The 15486-nt window shown below is 39.5% G+C and overlaps 1 protein-coding gene across 6 annotated transcripts in view; it reads right to left on the bottom strand.

The window, feature by feature from the left end:
• Nucleotides 1-15486, bottom strand: part of MCF2 (MCF.2 cell line derived transforming sequence) — a 66217-nt gene that overhangs the window by 49683 nt on the left and 1048 nt on the right. For 4 of the 6 annotated variants that reach the window (XM_007452071.1, XM_007452072.1, XM_007452069.1 and 1 more), the window contains exon 1: nt 6927-6977. In XM_007452071.1, coding sequence (XP_007452133.1) covers nt 6927-6977 — 51 coding nt within the window. Of the gene's footprint in view, nt 1-6926; nt 6978-10278; nt 10370-11747; nt 11863-15486 lie in introns of those variants that run through there. The other 2 variants (XM_007452067.1, XM_007452068.1) reach the window with 1 other exon arrangement.

Genomic DNA, 15486 nt, shown 5'->3' with positions numbered 1-15486 from the left:
AAGAGAACTGAGTGTGATACAAATAGGTAAAAGAAAGGAGCACAAAATTAAATCATTAAACTAAACAATGATTACAAATAGACACAAATCGGGATGGCTATCTATCTACCTGAAAACTCCTCTAGGTGTGGCCATATCTGTACTACCCTCTCCCTTCATGAGAAACTACTTCCCCTCCCCTCAAAATTCATATGTTGAAACTTAACCCACAAAGTGAAGGTATTTGGTGGTGGGGGCTTCAGGAGATGATTAGGGCATGAGGGTGGAGCCCTCATGAATGGGATTAGTGCCCTTACAAAAGAGACCCCAGAGAGCTCCCTCACACCTTATGCCATGTGAGGACACAGAGAGAAGATGGCCATCTATGAACCAACCAGGAAGTAGGCTCTCACCAGACACCGAATCTGCTGGCACCTTGATCTTGGACTCCAGACTCTAGAACTGTGAGAAATAAATTTCTGTTGTTTATAAGCCACACCGTCTATGGTATTCTGTTATAGCAGCCCATAAGGACTAACACAACCTCCTATTATTCTTTTTTTAAAATAAATTTATTTGTTTTATTTATTTATTATTTTTGGCTGCGCTGGGTCTTCGTTGCTGCACGTGGGCTTTCTCTAGTTGTGGCAAGCGGGGGCTACTCTTCGTTGTGGTGCGCGGGCTTCTCACTGCGGTGGCTTCTCTTGTGGAGCACGGGCTCTAGGCATGTGGCCTTCAGTAGCTGTGGCACGCAGGCTTCAGTAGTTGTGGCTCGTGGGCTCTAGAGTGCAGGCTCAGTAGTTGTGGCGCACGGGCTTAGTTACTCCGCGGCATGTGGGATCTTCCCGGACCAGGGCTCAAACTCGTGTCCCCTGCATCGGCAGGCAGATTCTTAAGCACTGTGCCACCAGGGAAGCCCAACCTCTTATCATTCTTAATATTGGCTTCCAATGAGAACTGTTCTCTTTCTTCATGACCTTGCCCTTCTAACACACAATGATTTGAAGTGGGATGAAAATTTAATGTAAAAAGTCCCACACTAGGGTTTTTCAAACTAGTGCTGAGGGAAGGAAACTTTGAGGGTGCGGTTCCAGAGCTACTGATAGCCATGACCCCTGCTGCTAGAGGAAGCTTATTCCAAAGAACAAAGCCAACAATGTATAGAGAACTGGAAGTAGAGACAGAGAGTCCCAGTGATAATGTGTATCCTACCATCTATTATGCACATAATGTCTATTATATTTTATGCTAAGAATGGTACATGCTTGCCATAGTTATTATAAGAATTAAAAGAAATAATGACTATCAAGCTACTCTGTCAACTCTAAAAAAATTAATAAGATAGGTTTTTTTAATTTACCTTGGGCTCTTGGACCTAAAGAAGAACAAGCAGACTTAGGTAGAAAACTTTTTTGGGGTATGGATACAGGCTTGCTTAAGGGGAAACTCTGACAGGGACTTGTGAGAACTCTGCACCTACTTCTAGACTGACAGCACTAAGTGTATTTCTATCCTATTCACTTTAGGAGTTAAGCCTTTCCTTCTCCTTCACATGGGCATATTACCAGCATAATTATTGTACTTAACCTGCCTTGCCCCAGCTTATTGCCCCAGCTGGTATTTTTTCACTTTTAAATGAAATCGAAAGCATCCTACTTTTGCCAACACTTAAAGCACCATTACTTTTATTGTTTCATGGATTCTAGGTTGATCTGCTCTCATTGTCTTTTTGTCTCTGACTTTCCTTAATGTCATATTCTCTGGTATTGCATTGGAAATCTCTAGATGCGGTGGTGGGGGGGTGGTGATACTATGGGAGCAGAGAAGACCATGTGGCAACCCTCTGCCCTGAGGTCAGGCCCTGGTCTCTAACCTGCCACTCCTAGGAGAACAAGCATCCAGGCCCTGGGACAGCTGATCACACAGCAGGGAACAAAGTAGAGAGGAGAGAGAAGCAGAATCACTGTTCACAGCATCCATGGGGAAGAGAGTTCAGGCAGGGTTTGGGGGTATTCAGCTGCTCCTAAGTCAGGGATTTCACATGTTGGCTGTTTTACTAAATCAGTTATTCCATCTATTTGATAAAGTGGCTTATCCCAAACATTGAAAGCTGGATAAAATGCTTCTAAAGATATTTCTACATTCTAAGGAGATCATTCTTAAGTAAAACTTCCTGATTATTTTATCATACCTTCTCCTCCCTTAATTCCTTCAAAATGCTTAGTGATTTGCTTATCACAGAAAGCCTATAGGACTTCCCTGGTGGTCCAGTGGTTAAGACTCCAAGCTCACAATGCAGGGGGTCTCGGTTCAATCCCTGGTCAGGGAACTAGATCACACATGCTGCAACGAAGATCCTGCGTGCTGCAACTAAGACCCGATGCAGCCAAATAAATAAATAAATATATATTTTTAAAAGCCCACAAATATTTGCATTTCTAAAGAAAATGCACTATCAAGGATGAACACTTCATTTATTGCCTGTAAAATTACATTTGCAATGTTGTTCCTTATAGGATAATTTTAGGATCTTTATTGAGCTGCCATACAAACCTTCCTAGAATACATGGATTCTGTTAACCCAATAGCTACTCTCAAATCTAAGCCATTTGAAGGAATAAATAACTTGTAGTCAATAGTTATTATTTTTTAGTAGGCAAAACTACTAAACAGTTGGGTGGCACTCAAACAATTCATGTGATTTGTCAGTTATTTTTTTAGAAAACTAAATCATACAGTTCAGACCAGGCATATTGTTTCTACGCCTCACATGCATTAGATCCCATGTATGAATCCCAGTCCCACTCACTTATCCCAAATTTAAATAGGTGCCAAACTAGTTACAGTAAAACCGCAACCTCATGTGAACGACTTTTAATAGCTTCTCTCCAGCATAAATATATATATATATATATATATATATATATATACACACACACACACACACACATGTACATATATTTACATGTATTCAGGACCCCTCAAAGCCTTAAGGTAGGGACAGGAGATTGGCTAGCTGGCCATGGGTGGGAGTGTTGCTTTTTATTGAATGACTATTATGAGAATTATCCTCATCATGATATTATGACATCATACTAAGTATTTTACATGCAATAGGTTCTTTTATCCTCATTTCACAACCGGTCAGTTCCAGCTAAACGCTGTCATGTGGGAAGGTGGGCCCAGCTCTGCCAAATCTGTGATTTCTCAAAAGCCAGAAATCCAGACTTCTGTGGGAAACACGATTTTCAAAGATGGGAAACAAATAGAAAGTTTGTTAAAGCACTGGATGGTCTCAACAAAACACATGCATGGACTACCAGTTTGCAACCTTGGAACTAAAGCTTCATACATCTGAACCTGGGCCAGTATCAACGCTCTGCCCACTTCTCTGGCTGTGATCGCTTGGCTATGAGAATCTGGAGGGGACAGGGCACTCTTGAGAAATTTTAACCTGAAAGGCCATTTTGGCTTTAGGGTCAGTCTGCATGTGTTTGCATGTGAGCATACAAATAGGTATAGAGACAGATTCTATTCTTTATATACAGATGTTTGCATAACTAAAAGATTCAAGATAATCTATTTTAAAGCCGCTATTGAAATGAACATTCAAACAGCATATCACATATCATAAACAGGATCAGATGCACGTAACTTATAGCAAATATAGCGCAAGCCCCCTGAGGTTTCCCATTCGGTGTGGGGAAACTACATTTCTACATTCTCTGGTATGCTGCCTTAAAGATCTCTAATCTGGATGGTTATATAAACATGAAAAGGCGCAGTTCCTATTTTCTCCAAAATCAAACCCTAGATTTGCAAACTATAAATCGTTTTTGAGAGCCTGTCAAAAAAGCAAAAAGATGTGAGCAAGGGTCAGCCTTGTTTTCTTTTATTTCTTTCTTCTTTACCAAAGAAAAAGCATGCAGCATGAGAGAGGAAACAGCATTGGTTTTAGGCACTGGTTGCAGCCTTTTTTTTTTTTTTTTGGAGTTCCAACATGTGACTGCTTAAAGGCTCCTCAGTAAAAATGAACATGCCGCCTGTCTTCATTAGGGCTCAGAGCCATTTCTCCCGTTGCTGAGCACGGCCCCACCCCAGCCCTTGGCAGCAGCTCAGACCGGTTCTTCAAGTTAAGGTGCACAGAATTCGTTTTCTCTCCCCTTCCCCTCCTAGAGGAGACATTTACTCCCTTCTCCTCATGCCTGTCTTCAGATCACCCAGTTATATGGCCTCACGGCAGTTTGGACAGCAATAACAATGACAAAAGGCATCGCTTTTTCACTACTGAAGTCTGGAAATTAACCTTGTTTAATATTCTTTTGTGCAGCATCTCAGACAGGCAATTCATACACCCCCTGCTCGCTTTTCAGTTATTCTAGTTATTTCTTTAAAAACGCTTACAGTGGCTGATGCCACATAAAAATTTGATTACCTTACTATGAAAACAATTTATATTCCTAGAGCTTTTTCTTTGCATCTTTAGGGCAGAGAAATGCAGTCACAATAAGAGGGAAACCAGGCCAATCTGAATGCTAAGGACAAGTTCTTTCCAGGACCCTTAACCCTTCCCAGGACACGTACTTAACGCACAGGCTGAACGCAAACTTAGACTTGCTGCCTGGCATTTAGGAATAACTTGACCTTGACATCTAGAAAATAGGACAAATACTAACAGTAAAAACAAATGTCTGAAACAATTTAGCATCGTGGAGCCTACTGAACAAAACTATTATAATTGCATATTATTATAGTTACAGAATATAACTGTTACAGAATATAAAATACTGAATTGTTGGCAATGCGATTGACCTTGATAAGGGCCACACTATCACGTTAGAATACGCTGGGAAACATCTCGTGACCTCAAGCTACAGAGAAGAGTTTCCAAGGCCGTGAGCTACTCCTGCACTCTTCCCACATACCCCACCCTTAAAGAGTATAGAAAGGAAGAGTTACTCCACAGATAGCCAAATAACTTGCCAAGTGATCTCAGGAGTGGGACAGTCCCAGGCAATACTCTTGTCCTTGTGATTCGCCCTTCTTGTCCCATATCCATTCTCAACCCCCTCACTTGTTCACACTCATTGCAATTTCCACCAAGTAGCCAGTTTAAGCCTCTCTTTGGACTTTAAATCCACTGCTACCATCCTTCCAGGTGCTACCTATCAGAGCCTCTAGAATCAGCCCAACTCCAGAGATCCTTCCAAGTCAAACTACGGTGTCACCAACTGAGTTGCAAATTTTTTCACTCTGGTCAGCCCCTATGCATGCAAGCAGAACAAACTTGTCTTCCACCATAGTTCTGGGCTTCAGGCTTAATCCAATCAACTTCATTTCAAGCTAGCTGTTCATAGGGACCACTTAAAGTAATTCATTTGAGAGGAAAAGAGAAGAAAGAAACTAAGAAAGGTAATAGACATATATGCTCTTCCTTAAGGTCCAAACAAACGCCATCTCCTTTGTGAGCCCTTCCCTACCAACTAGAAGTTCTTTCATAATAGTTATTTATGAACACGTCCTACCTTCTCTACTAGATTGAAAGCTCCTTCAGCTCTGTAGCCATTCCACGTTTACCTTTGTAACCCATGTTGTGTGTGGCACAGTACTAGATATATCTATTCACTGAGTACTTGTGTGCTGTATTAATCTGTGTGTACATTAAGGGATGTGCATACACGAAACAAAGTTCAGAACTGAGAAAACATCTATGCATATAAAGGAATTAGGAATTTTCTGGAAGCTTAAGTAAATTACTTTCGATAACATAAGTACTAATGTCAGTTGCACCCCGTATTGCAAAGCATATACACAGGCATCTCTTGTGCACCATGAATTGTCTGTTAAAAGTCTGAAGCTATTATTCCCATAATACAAAATCATGTGTAGAGCTGGAGATAAAAGATTCGTATCCTAAACTGTAATTTTTAATATACCATTTTGTGCCAAGAGCTTTATTAGAAAATAAACCGTTTACTCACCCATTGATGTTACTGTCATTCAACAACAATAAAATTCTTACTGGTTTATTTCCCTGATCTTACTTTTGATTCCAAGTGTCATTTTCTTCTATGACTGATTTTCACTTTATTTTTTGTGTGTTGTCTTGATTATTTAAATAAGCAAGTATTATATTTTAAACCATAACATCAACAACATTACCTTAAGTTTTGAAAGCAAAAGAGTAGCCCTGAAAACCTTGCTGATGACCAGTTAGTTATCAAATTAGCTAGTGTTACTTCATATCTCTCCAAAATACATCTAAATATCCCTTCAGAAATTTGCTGGTGAATCGTGAACCAACGATGGGAAAATTTGAAAATGTATCTGAAAGGAGAGATTTCTAAATTCTAGCTTATAAAGAACAGTGAGTCACTTTTTTTCCTTTAAGAAACAGTTGTCAACAGGCTAGAAATCTGCGTCTTTCAAGTTTGAATATGGGGAAGAAATGAAATCAGAAAGATTTCAAATCATCAGACTTCAACATTTTTTCACTTGTCCGGTAACACCCAGGAAGGGGTGCCTTTTTAAATGCTGATGAAGTCGTCTCGAGGTCTGTCCATGGTATCATACTCTACTTGACCGTGGTGAAAGGAAGGACAAATCCTTTTGTTAGATATTATTTTAACTAGTCACTTAAAGCTACTCTGCCCAACGATTCACAATTGCTCATACAGTCTTGAACAAGTACCATGACGGATGGTGCTTCCTCATAAACTTGATCACGTTTAGATTTTGAAATTACATTCTACCTCCTTGGCCTTAACATTCCCCTATGTCCGTATCACAGGAATCACATCAATGCAGTCCATGCAAACACAAGACTCCATTCTCGCCCTCTGTCCTTAAAAGCCCCATTCAGCAGTTTGTGCTATAGCACCATGCTGCCGCATCCCTGCACTTGAACTTGGGAATAGGCTTTCCAGGACTGCAGGCAGAGCCCTTACCGCATTCCTTCTGAACCTCATCTTGCCTCTCGGGGGAGTTGCTTCTGCCATCTCGCCTATACACAATAACGCTCTTCTTTTCCGATCGTCAATGCCACATTGATGAAATATGAGCCGCTTCTTCGGTAGTATTTAAAAGCGGCAGCCAAAAATCTCTATCAAACAAAGCTACCGTAGCTGCTTCCATTACCACCGTGGCGGCGCTGCAAAAAACCCACTATCCCTGATACGTCAGCTGACAGAGCCTTCCCTGCTGCTCATTGTAATTCAGAGTCGACACATTCCCCCAATTACTTAGCCTGATTGAACCCCATGGATTAGCTGGTGCTGGAACTGCTCAAGATCAGCCTCGTCCAGGGAGTGGAGGGAGGGAACAAATGACTCTCCTCCCAGGGGCTGGACGGGACTGGCTTTCTCCTCTGCGCAATTTGATTTTTAAGGTGGAATGCTAAGAATCTTTGTGAAGGTAGTATTAACTGATATCTTTAATCTTGTCCTATCCTGGTCTGTAACGTGAAATTCAATTCTGCTTTTTTTTTTAATTAAATTCTATTCTGGGTTTAAGCCTTGTGAAAGGTTAATAGCTCGTGAAATTTCGTCCTGATGATAATCTAGAAAGAGCAGAATGTGCAAACTTTCTAAGATGGATAGGATTCTCTCCCAAATGAACATTTCCCCAAAATGGATAACTAAAAAAAAAAAAAATCTTGTCTCTTATCATTATGAAGTATATCCTAACTGCGTAGTTTCTTTTGGAATCTAGAAATTAATGTCTTCAAATTGAATTATATAATTACTTCAGAGACACTAGTTTAAAATAATGTACTAAAGACAGTTAGACCTATCTATGCAATGGCCATTTTCACCAGAAATTCTTTCTGAATGTCAACTTTTGCTCTTGAAATTGGCTTGCATTCAATATTTACCTCTATTGCAAACAGTGTCCAATGGCTATTAATGGTTGAGATATAATTAATGTGCTTTTGAGTATGGGTATAGAAGCTCTACCATAAGCAGAAACATTTAAAATGCTAAAAAGAAACAACACTTAAACTAATCTATAGCCAGTTACATGTCATCGTCACCTGCCGTCCCCCCACCTCCCACTCCTGCCCGGCTGTTATGCAAGTAAAGCGACCTTGGGCTCAAAGCTCTTTGTTGGGCATACTTCACACTTCCCCCCTGAGAGAGCATTCCCTAGGGAAACAGAAAGGGGAGCACCACCTCCCCTTTCTGTTGGGCTCAACAAAGTCATTATTCCTTTGTTGACCCCAAATCAACAGTATCAAGACCCAATTTTGTATTTCCCTTTTGGGAAAAACAAGACCTCTGTTCTAAGCAATCTATCTGATAAATAAAAATAAAACTTTACCAAAAAACTGATGCCATGTGCCAACCAGTCACTCAATGAAAATTAATCTCATCAAGCAGGTAGTTTTGGCCAAAAGAAAAAACGCTGGGCTGGGTGATAAAAAAAATGTTTTATTGTAACAAGTGCTATATTTAGTATTAAATAATTGATTATTGTCATAAACTAAAGTCTGCTCAGTAAGCCCAAGGACCGATCCTAAAGGCCAGGGCACAATAAATACCTTTTATATGATTCAGCCCATTGATAGGGCTCAATAGTACCCGGGCGCCAGATGTACTCTCTCCAAAGGAATTTTTACCTTTTTCTAAAAAGAAAATTTAATGTATTTGTCTATCCACATGTCATTTGGAAAATGACAGGAAGCAGCAGGTGGAAAGGTCACCAACTGGAGTTCATGAAAATTCAGTTCTTGCTCCTGACCTTGGATTCAACATGTAATCTTTCCAAAAGATATCAATGTAATTCCCTCATCTATGGGACAATTATAATGATACCTGCCCACAGGACTTAATCAGGAAACAAAGAGAATCAACATTACTTAATAAATGTGAATGCCTTTGAAAAAGCAAAAGTGTACTATACAAAATCGAGGTTTTACTATTTTATTTTGGTAACTTTTATGAATGTGGTATTAACTCTTCTCTTCATTGCTTAGGATTAAACACTTCTGTTATAAAAAATAAACAAAAGACTACCTTGCTGACTTGCCCAAGATGAGGAATAATTCATACTGGGTATGAGAAGAATAATGATCCCATTCATTTTACCACGTGATTGCCAGTGTATTTCTTACACTCGTCAGCAAGTTAGTAGAGCAAAAAGAACACTGGCTCAGAAGTCCAACAAGCTAGATTTTTGTCTTGCCTTCACAACTAAACCAACTGCCTCTGCTGGCTGTGGCCTCCCGCGTGAGTCCGGAGATGAAGGAAGAATTTCAGATGGCTGATGACATTGGACTCTCAAAGAAAAACATATATTGATTCCCAGCTATTCTGGTCTCATAGAGGAAGTTGACTGCACGGCACTTTTGCAGACAGCCCCACTCTTACCAGCTCAGGAGGAGTCTATGGGCTCCTCACCTCCCTCTTCTTCTATGAAAGAGAAGTGTCAGACAATATCCAGATGAGCATAATAATGTGAAAGATCATCTTGGCTGTGGGCAGGACTGCATCTCTCATATTGTCTCCTTTAAGGAAACTGTTTTTTCTCTCTGGGTCTTGGAGAGCTGGGGACTAGCTTCCAGTAGGGACAATATGTCATTCTGCAGGTGACTCCCTTCCCTCTCTACCCCAGGGGAAAGAAAAGTCTAGAAAGATACACACCAAAATGTTAAAAAGTGCTTATTTCTGGACGGCTCGATTATTGACTATTGTTTTAAACCGTCTTCTTTATACTTTTCCATATATAATGAGTATACAGCAACACAGCTATTTCCATTTTTTAAACAGTTCTCATAAAAAAATTGCCTTGCTTTGAAAGGCACAGGGGACCATGAATCACTTCTCACTCAACCTGAACCATTAACTACTCATTCTTTCCTATTAGGTTTTATTTTGGGTAGAATTGGTTATAGCTCAATCTCCTCTACCAGTTCTCGCCTCTCTAGTTTCCCACCTCCCCATTCCATCTATTTTTATTGTCTCCATCAGTATCAAAATAAGCTGTACCCCACAAACAGAAAGTATAATGCGAAACAAAGTCAAGAAGTTACTGTAGAATACAAATGTACAATAGACAGCTAGTGGGAAGCAGCCGCATAGCACAGGGAGATCAGCTCGGTGCTTTGTGACCACCTAGAGGGGTGGGATAGGGAGGGTGGGAGGGAGACACAAGAGGGAGGGGATATGGGAGCATATGTATTTGTATAACTGGTTCACTTTGTTATAAAGCAGAAACTAACACACCATTGTAAAGCAATTATACTCCAATAAAGATCTATTTTAAAAGAAAGAAGTTACTGTAGAATAAATTGGTACTCACTGAGATTTTCTGGAGAGAGATTTTGAGAGAAGACCAGGTATCCAGTCTTCGATCAAGAATAATGGTAAATCGGGAGTCAGATCCATTTTGCCTACAAGATGAGAGGAAATACTCTGTTTTTCTTAGTCATAACCCAACTTTGCTAGATATGTCCTTACTTCTGATAAGTTCATTTACATGTGATGTCTTGCCTGAAGACAGATTTGGAAAGTTATCACAAAGTGCTACAATGGAAAGCCAATTTATTTCCATATTCCACTACTCACTATTTAAAGTTTCTTTTTTGTCACTAATGTCAATCTTTTAAATAGGCAAGTAATAGTGTCATGCAGGTAGGCCACTAAAATGGATTTGGAATACTACGATTTGGGGCATGGGAAAACCTTACAGACAGCTGTCCTTCATGACATCAGATGTAACTTCACGGCAATCCATCAGGAGTCAATGATCCATTCATTCATTCAGAAAAACACTGTTAAATACATATTCCTACCTCTATGCCTGCTCCTTGAGGAAAGGCAGTGTAATGGATAATAAAACTTTTATTTGCCCTAAAAAGACCACTTTCAAGCTTTAATGGGTGCCGTGTAAATTTAATTTTCTGGGATTTGATTTTTGTTCATGAGCTTCTTCACAATATTATGATTTTAGATTCCCGCTTTCTTAGTCTTCAGGATTAATAACCTGTTTCCTTTAAAAAATTTGTTTTCAACCTAAATAAAATCTTTAAGGAAGCTTTTGAAACTTTCCCCTTAAAGCAGTCTCATCTCAAATGATTTCTAATATCAAGTAACTCCTAATCCATTCCAATATCACTTTTGAGTCTATTTAACTTTCAGTCTTCTTATTTTATCCTTGGAAGAAATGAAGAATAGCTGTCTAGCTACTGGCTAGTGAGAGTTCCTTTTAGGAGAATTAAAGGCTTTATGTATGATCATCATTTTTAACCTATGTTCTTCTGCATGGGGACAAATACTTCTAGGCCCCCAGTTTGGTTTTCATAGATCCTCAGTATAATTTTTGTTTAAGTGATGGGAGAAATTGGGTTTTTTTGTTTTGGGGGGTTTCTTTGTTTATTTTTTGCGGTACGCGGACCTCTCACTGCTGTGGCCTCTCCCGTTGCAGAGCACAGGCTCCGGACGCGCAGGCTCAGCGGCCACGGCTCACGGGCCCAGCCGCTCCGCGGCATGTGGGATCTTCCCGGACCGGGGCACGAACCCGTGTCCCCTGCATCGGCAGGCGGACTCTCAACCACTGCGCCACCAGGGAAGCCCTCAGTATAATTTTTATAGCAATTTAGGTAGCTGTCAGCTTCCCCTTCTAAGTTATTTCTTATCTACTCTGAAGGTGAGTCTTATGATCATTTACAATAACAAAAGCCACACTAAAACACCATCTTCCTGTTACTACATTCAAATGGGTAGCCAATAGAAACCAAACTGAAAAAAAATGTAATGAAATGCTTATACCTTGCAACAGACGTCAAGTAAGTCAGCACTTTTGCTATCACCTCTTCTGGTATGCATCTGAAATTACAATTTTCCGGAAACGTAATGATCCAAGCATTGTCCTTTCCCCGGCCACCTAAAATAGTATAAAAAAACAAATTAGCATTGATGTGACAACAATGCAAGAAAGAGGATTTTAGATTTGAGAGGGGTGGTTAGAAGACAGTCTGGGGCCAATGCAACTTTTATAAGGATGATGATCTCCACAGAAACCAAAACGGCACCATGCTCCTGCTGGAGTCTAAAAAGTGGCAGAGGGTGGTTTTGAAATAAAAAAGGAGAAAGAAAGAAGGTGGGGGGAGACAGAGAGAGTGAAAGAAAGAAAGAAGAAAAGAAAGGAAGAAAGAGAAGGGGGAGGGAGGGAGGAAGGAAGGAAGAAAGGAAAAGAAAGAAAGAGGGGAGGGAGGGAGTAGAGAAGGCAAAATGAGAAAAAATTTCACAGAATGTGTATAATAAATACAGTTGAAAATAGAGCTGATCACTCATATTGGACAGCCATGGGTATTGGGAAATAACTGTTTCTATACCAATGCTATGAGCCTAAATTCAAAGTGAGTCACTGACAGCTTGATAACAAGTGGAAACCTTGATAAAACTGACCACTTAGAGTCATGGTGAGCATGAAAAGAGTATAGGATACAAACTATAGGAAATAAGTGATGTTCTAACGGATTGGTGGAAGAAACAACATAAGCAATGGAATAGGAATCTTACTAATGCAAAGAAAGAAAGACCACAAATTCTCCATGGGTTAAAATTCAGTGTGCACCCCACTCCACAGCCCTCTATGCAGCCTGGAGGATTGAGAATGAAAGCCACCTAGTGCAGGGATGAGCCTTACATGTGCCTAAGGTCCCACTCTGTAGTCAGCCTAACACCTGGGCACAGAGTGGGTGCTCAATACATATTAGTGCTAAATGGAAGTTGAAAGATTATTTTAGGGGAAAAGTTGTATGGTGGCCTTTGAATTTAGCTTGCTAAAAGAATTTTTTTGAGAGGTTTAGTTGTAATTCTTATTTGGCTAAATTTAAGTGAATAAAGGTACAGGATATTAAAATATTCAACATGCAATAAAACTATGACAAAGGCAAAGGAGAGAAAGTAGAATGATAAAGCAACTAATTCCAAAAGAAAGCAAAAATGGAGGGAAAAAAACAAAGAATAGGACAAATAGAAAACAAATAGTAAATGATAGGTTTAAACTGAGCCATGAATAATCACATTAAATGTAAATGATTTTGACACCCCAATTAAAAGTTAGAGATCGTCAAATTGGATAAAACAATCAAGACACAACTATACATTGCCTATGAGAAACACACTTTAAATATAAAGGCACAAAAGAATATATATATATATATATATATATATAAAGGCACAATGCATTAAAAGCAAAAAGATGGAAAAAGATATATCATGCTAAGTAGTCAAAAGGAAGGTGTCTAATTTTAGACAAAGAAGATTTCAGAGTCAAGATTAAGAAGATCATTTGATAATCAAACAGCAGTAAATTCATTAAGAGGACATAACAATCCTAAGCGCTTATGTATCTGATAACAGAGCTTCAAAATACATGAAACAAAAATGGATAGAGCTGCAAGGAGAAATAAACAAATCCAGAATTTTAGTCAGAAATTTCACCACTCCTCTCAATAAGTGATAGAACAAGTAGACAGGAAGTTCACTAGGAAACAGTACACCCGAATAACAATCTCAGCACTGTGACTTAATTTACGTTTCTAGAACACTCCATCCAACAAAAGCAGAACACATATTCTACACAAGTGTACTGGGGAAAGATCAAATTTATTCCTTGCCTTAATCTTTACCAACGGAAACTGAAGGGAGGTCCCCATTCCCATAGTATCTGTTGAATCAAACTAGACCAAAGTAATAAATCAAATGACGATAAATCTTTATAACATTCGAGACTTAAAGAGCAGAATGAAGAAAGATAATCATGGAAAATGATGGCACCCACCCAAGAATTTTAAAGGAACTCAAAGGAGAAACTGTACAACTCTGAACCAAGAGATTAGCCAATCATGAAACAAAGGGCCTCTATAGGTACTGTATGGTGTAGAATTAGGAATATAAATAATATATAACATATAATGCTCTCTCTCTATATATATATTATATATAATATAACTTAGACTTGCCAAGCAACACTTAGGCAAACTATACCTGTCAAAGGAAAGAATGTTGGTTCTCGTTAAGGACAGATTGTCATTGACTAATCTATAAACCGTTATTACTGCTGAGTACCTACAAGTGCTGTACTAGGTAGTAAACATGCGAGAAAAGAACAAGGGAGATATTTATATTCTGAATTGGGGGTTTTCAGTATTTTTCCCATTGGGAACCCTTTCTTCAAAAGAAACGACAGGCATAAGCATTTTTTAAAACAACTAGAAAAATCAGATAAGGAAAGAAGTTGTGGAGCGGGATCTAGGTCTGGGAACAGGTCCTGAGGGTGGTTCTATTTGGAACACAGTTGGAAAAACACTAAGAAGCTTCAGTAAAATCCCTGAATCTCAACAGTGAAAGCATACCACACATTTATACCACTTATAAAATAAAACATAAAACCACATTAAGTCCCCACAATTACCGCTAATTATAATCATTAAAGCAGAGGCCAGATTGAAGTGTCCAATTAGGATCATCTGTAAAGTAAATGTGTGTTTAGTAAACCGAGCATGTAGGTATCATTTCAGAAGAAATAATTAAACTACTTAAAAGGAATAAGATGGTCTCTTGTACTCTCAACACCTAAGAAGGACTTTCATGCAAACAATGCATATACTCATAAATTCTTCTTATCTGTGTAATACAATAAATGTAACATTTAACGGCATAGTTCAAGTTACTCTAACACCTGAAAGGAATCTTCTTGTCTTTAGGCAAAGCTTTCCCTAGATATCTGACCAAATTAAAAAGACAAGGGTGGTTTCCCATTGCTATATCTCTAAACATATGTAATGTTTTTGAGCAGCATCATTCACAATAGCCAAAAGGTGCAAGCAACCCAAGTGTCCATCAATGGATAAATGGATAAACAAATGTGGTCCATCCATACAACAGAATGTTATTCAGCCTTAAAAAGGAAGGAAATTCTGAAAAACGCTACAACATAGAAAGACATTGAGGACATTACACTAAGTGAAATAAGCAAGTCACAAAAAGACAAATACAGGGCCTCCCTGGTGGCGCAGTGGTTGAGAGTCCGCCTGCCGATGCAGGGGACACGGGTTCGTGCCCCGGTCCGGGAAGATCCCACATGCCGCGGAGCTGCTAGGCCCGTGAGCCACGGCCGCTGAGCCTGTGTGTCCGGAAAAAAAAAAAAAAAAAAAAAAAAAAAAAAAGACAAATACAGCAATGATTCCACTCATATGAGGCACCTAGAATAGTCAAATACCTAGAGACAGAAAGTAGAATGGTAGTTGCCAGGGGCTAGACGGAGGAAGGAATGAGGTGTAATTTTTTTAACAGGTACAGAGTTTCAGTTTTATAAGACAAAAAGAGTTCTGGAGATGGATGGTGGTGATGGTTGCACAACAATGTGAATGTATTTAATGCCACTGAAATGTACACTTAAAAATGGGCTTCCATGGGCTTCCCTGGTGGCGCAGTGGTTGAGAGTCCTCCTGCCAATGCAGGGGACACGGGTTCGTGCCCCGGTCCGGGAAGATCCCAC

This window comes from Lipotes vexillifer, unplaced genomic scaffold (assembly GCF_000442215.2).
Source record: "Lipotes vexillifer unplaced genomic scaffold, Lipotes_vexillifer_v1.1 scaffold1114, whole genome shotgun sequence".
NCBI lineage: Eukaryota > Metazoa > Chordata > Mammalia > Artiodactyla > Lipotidae > Lipotes > Lipotes vexillifer.
The sequence above is the reverse complement of the archived record's forward strand: the minus strand, read 5'-3'. Positions and strand labels throughout refer to the sequence as shown.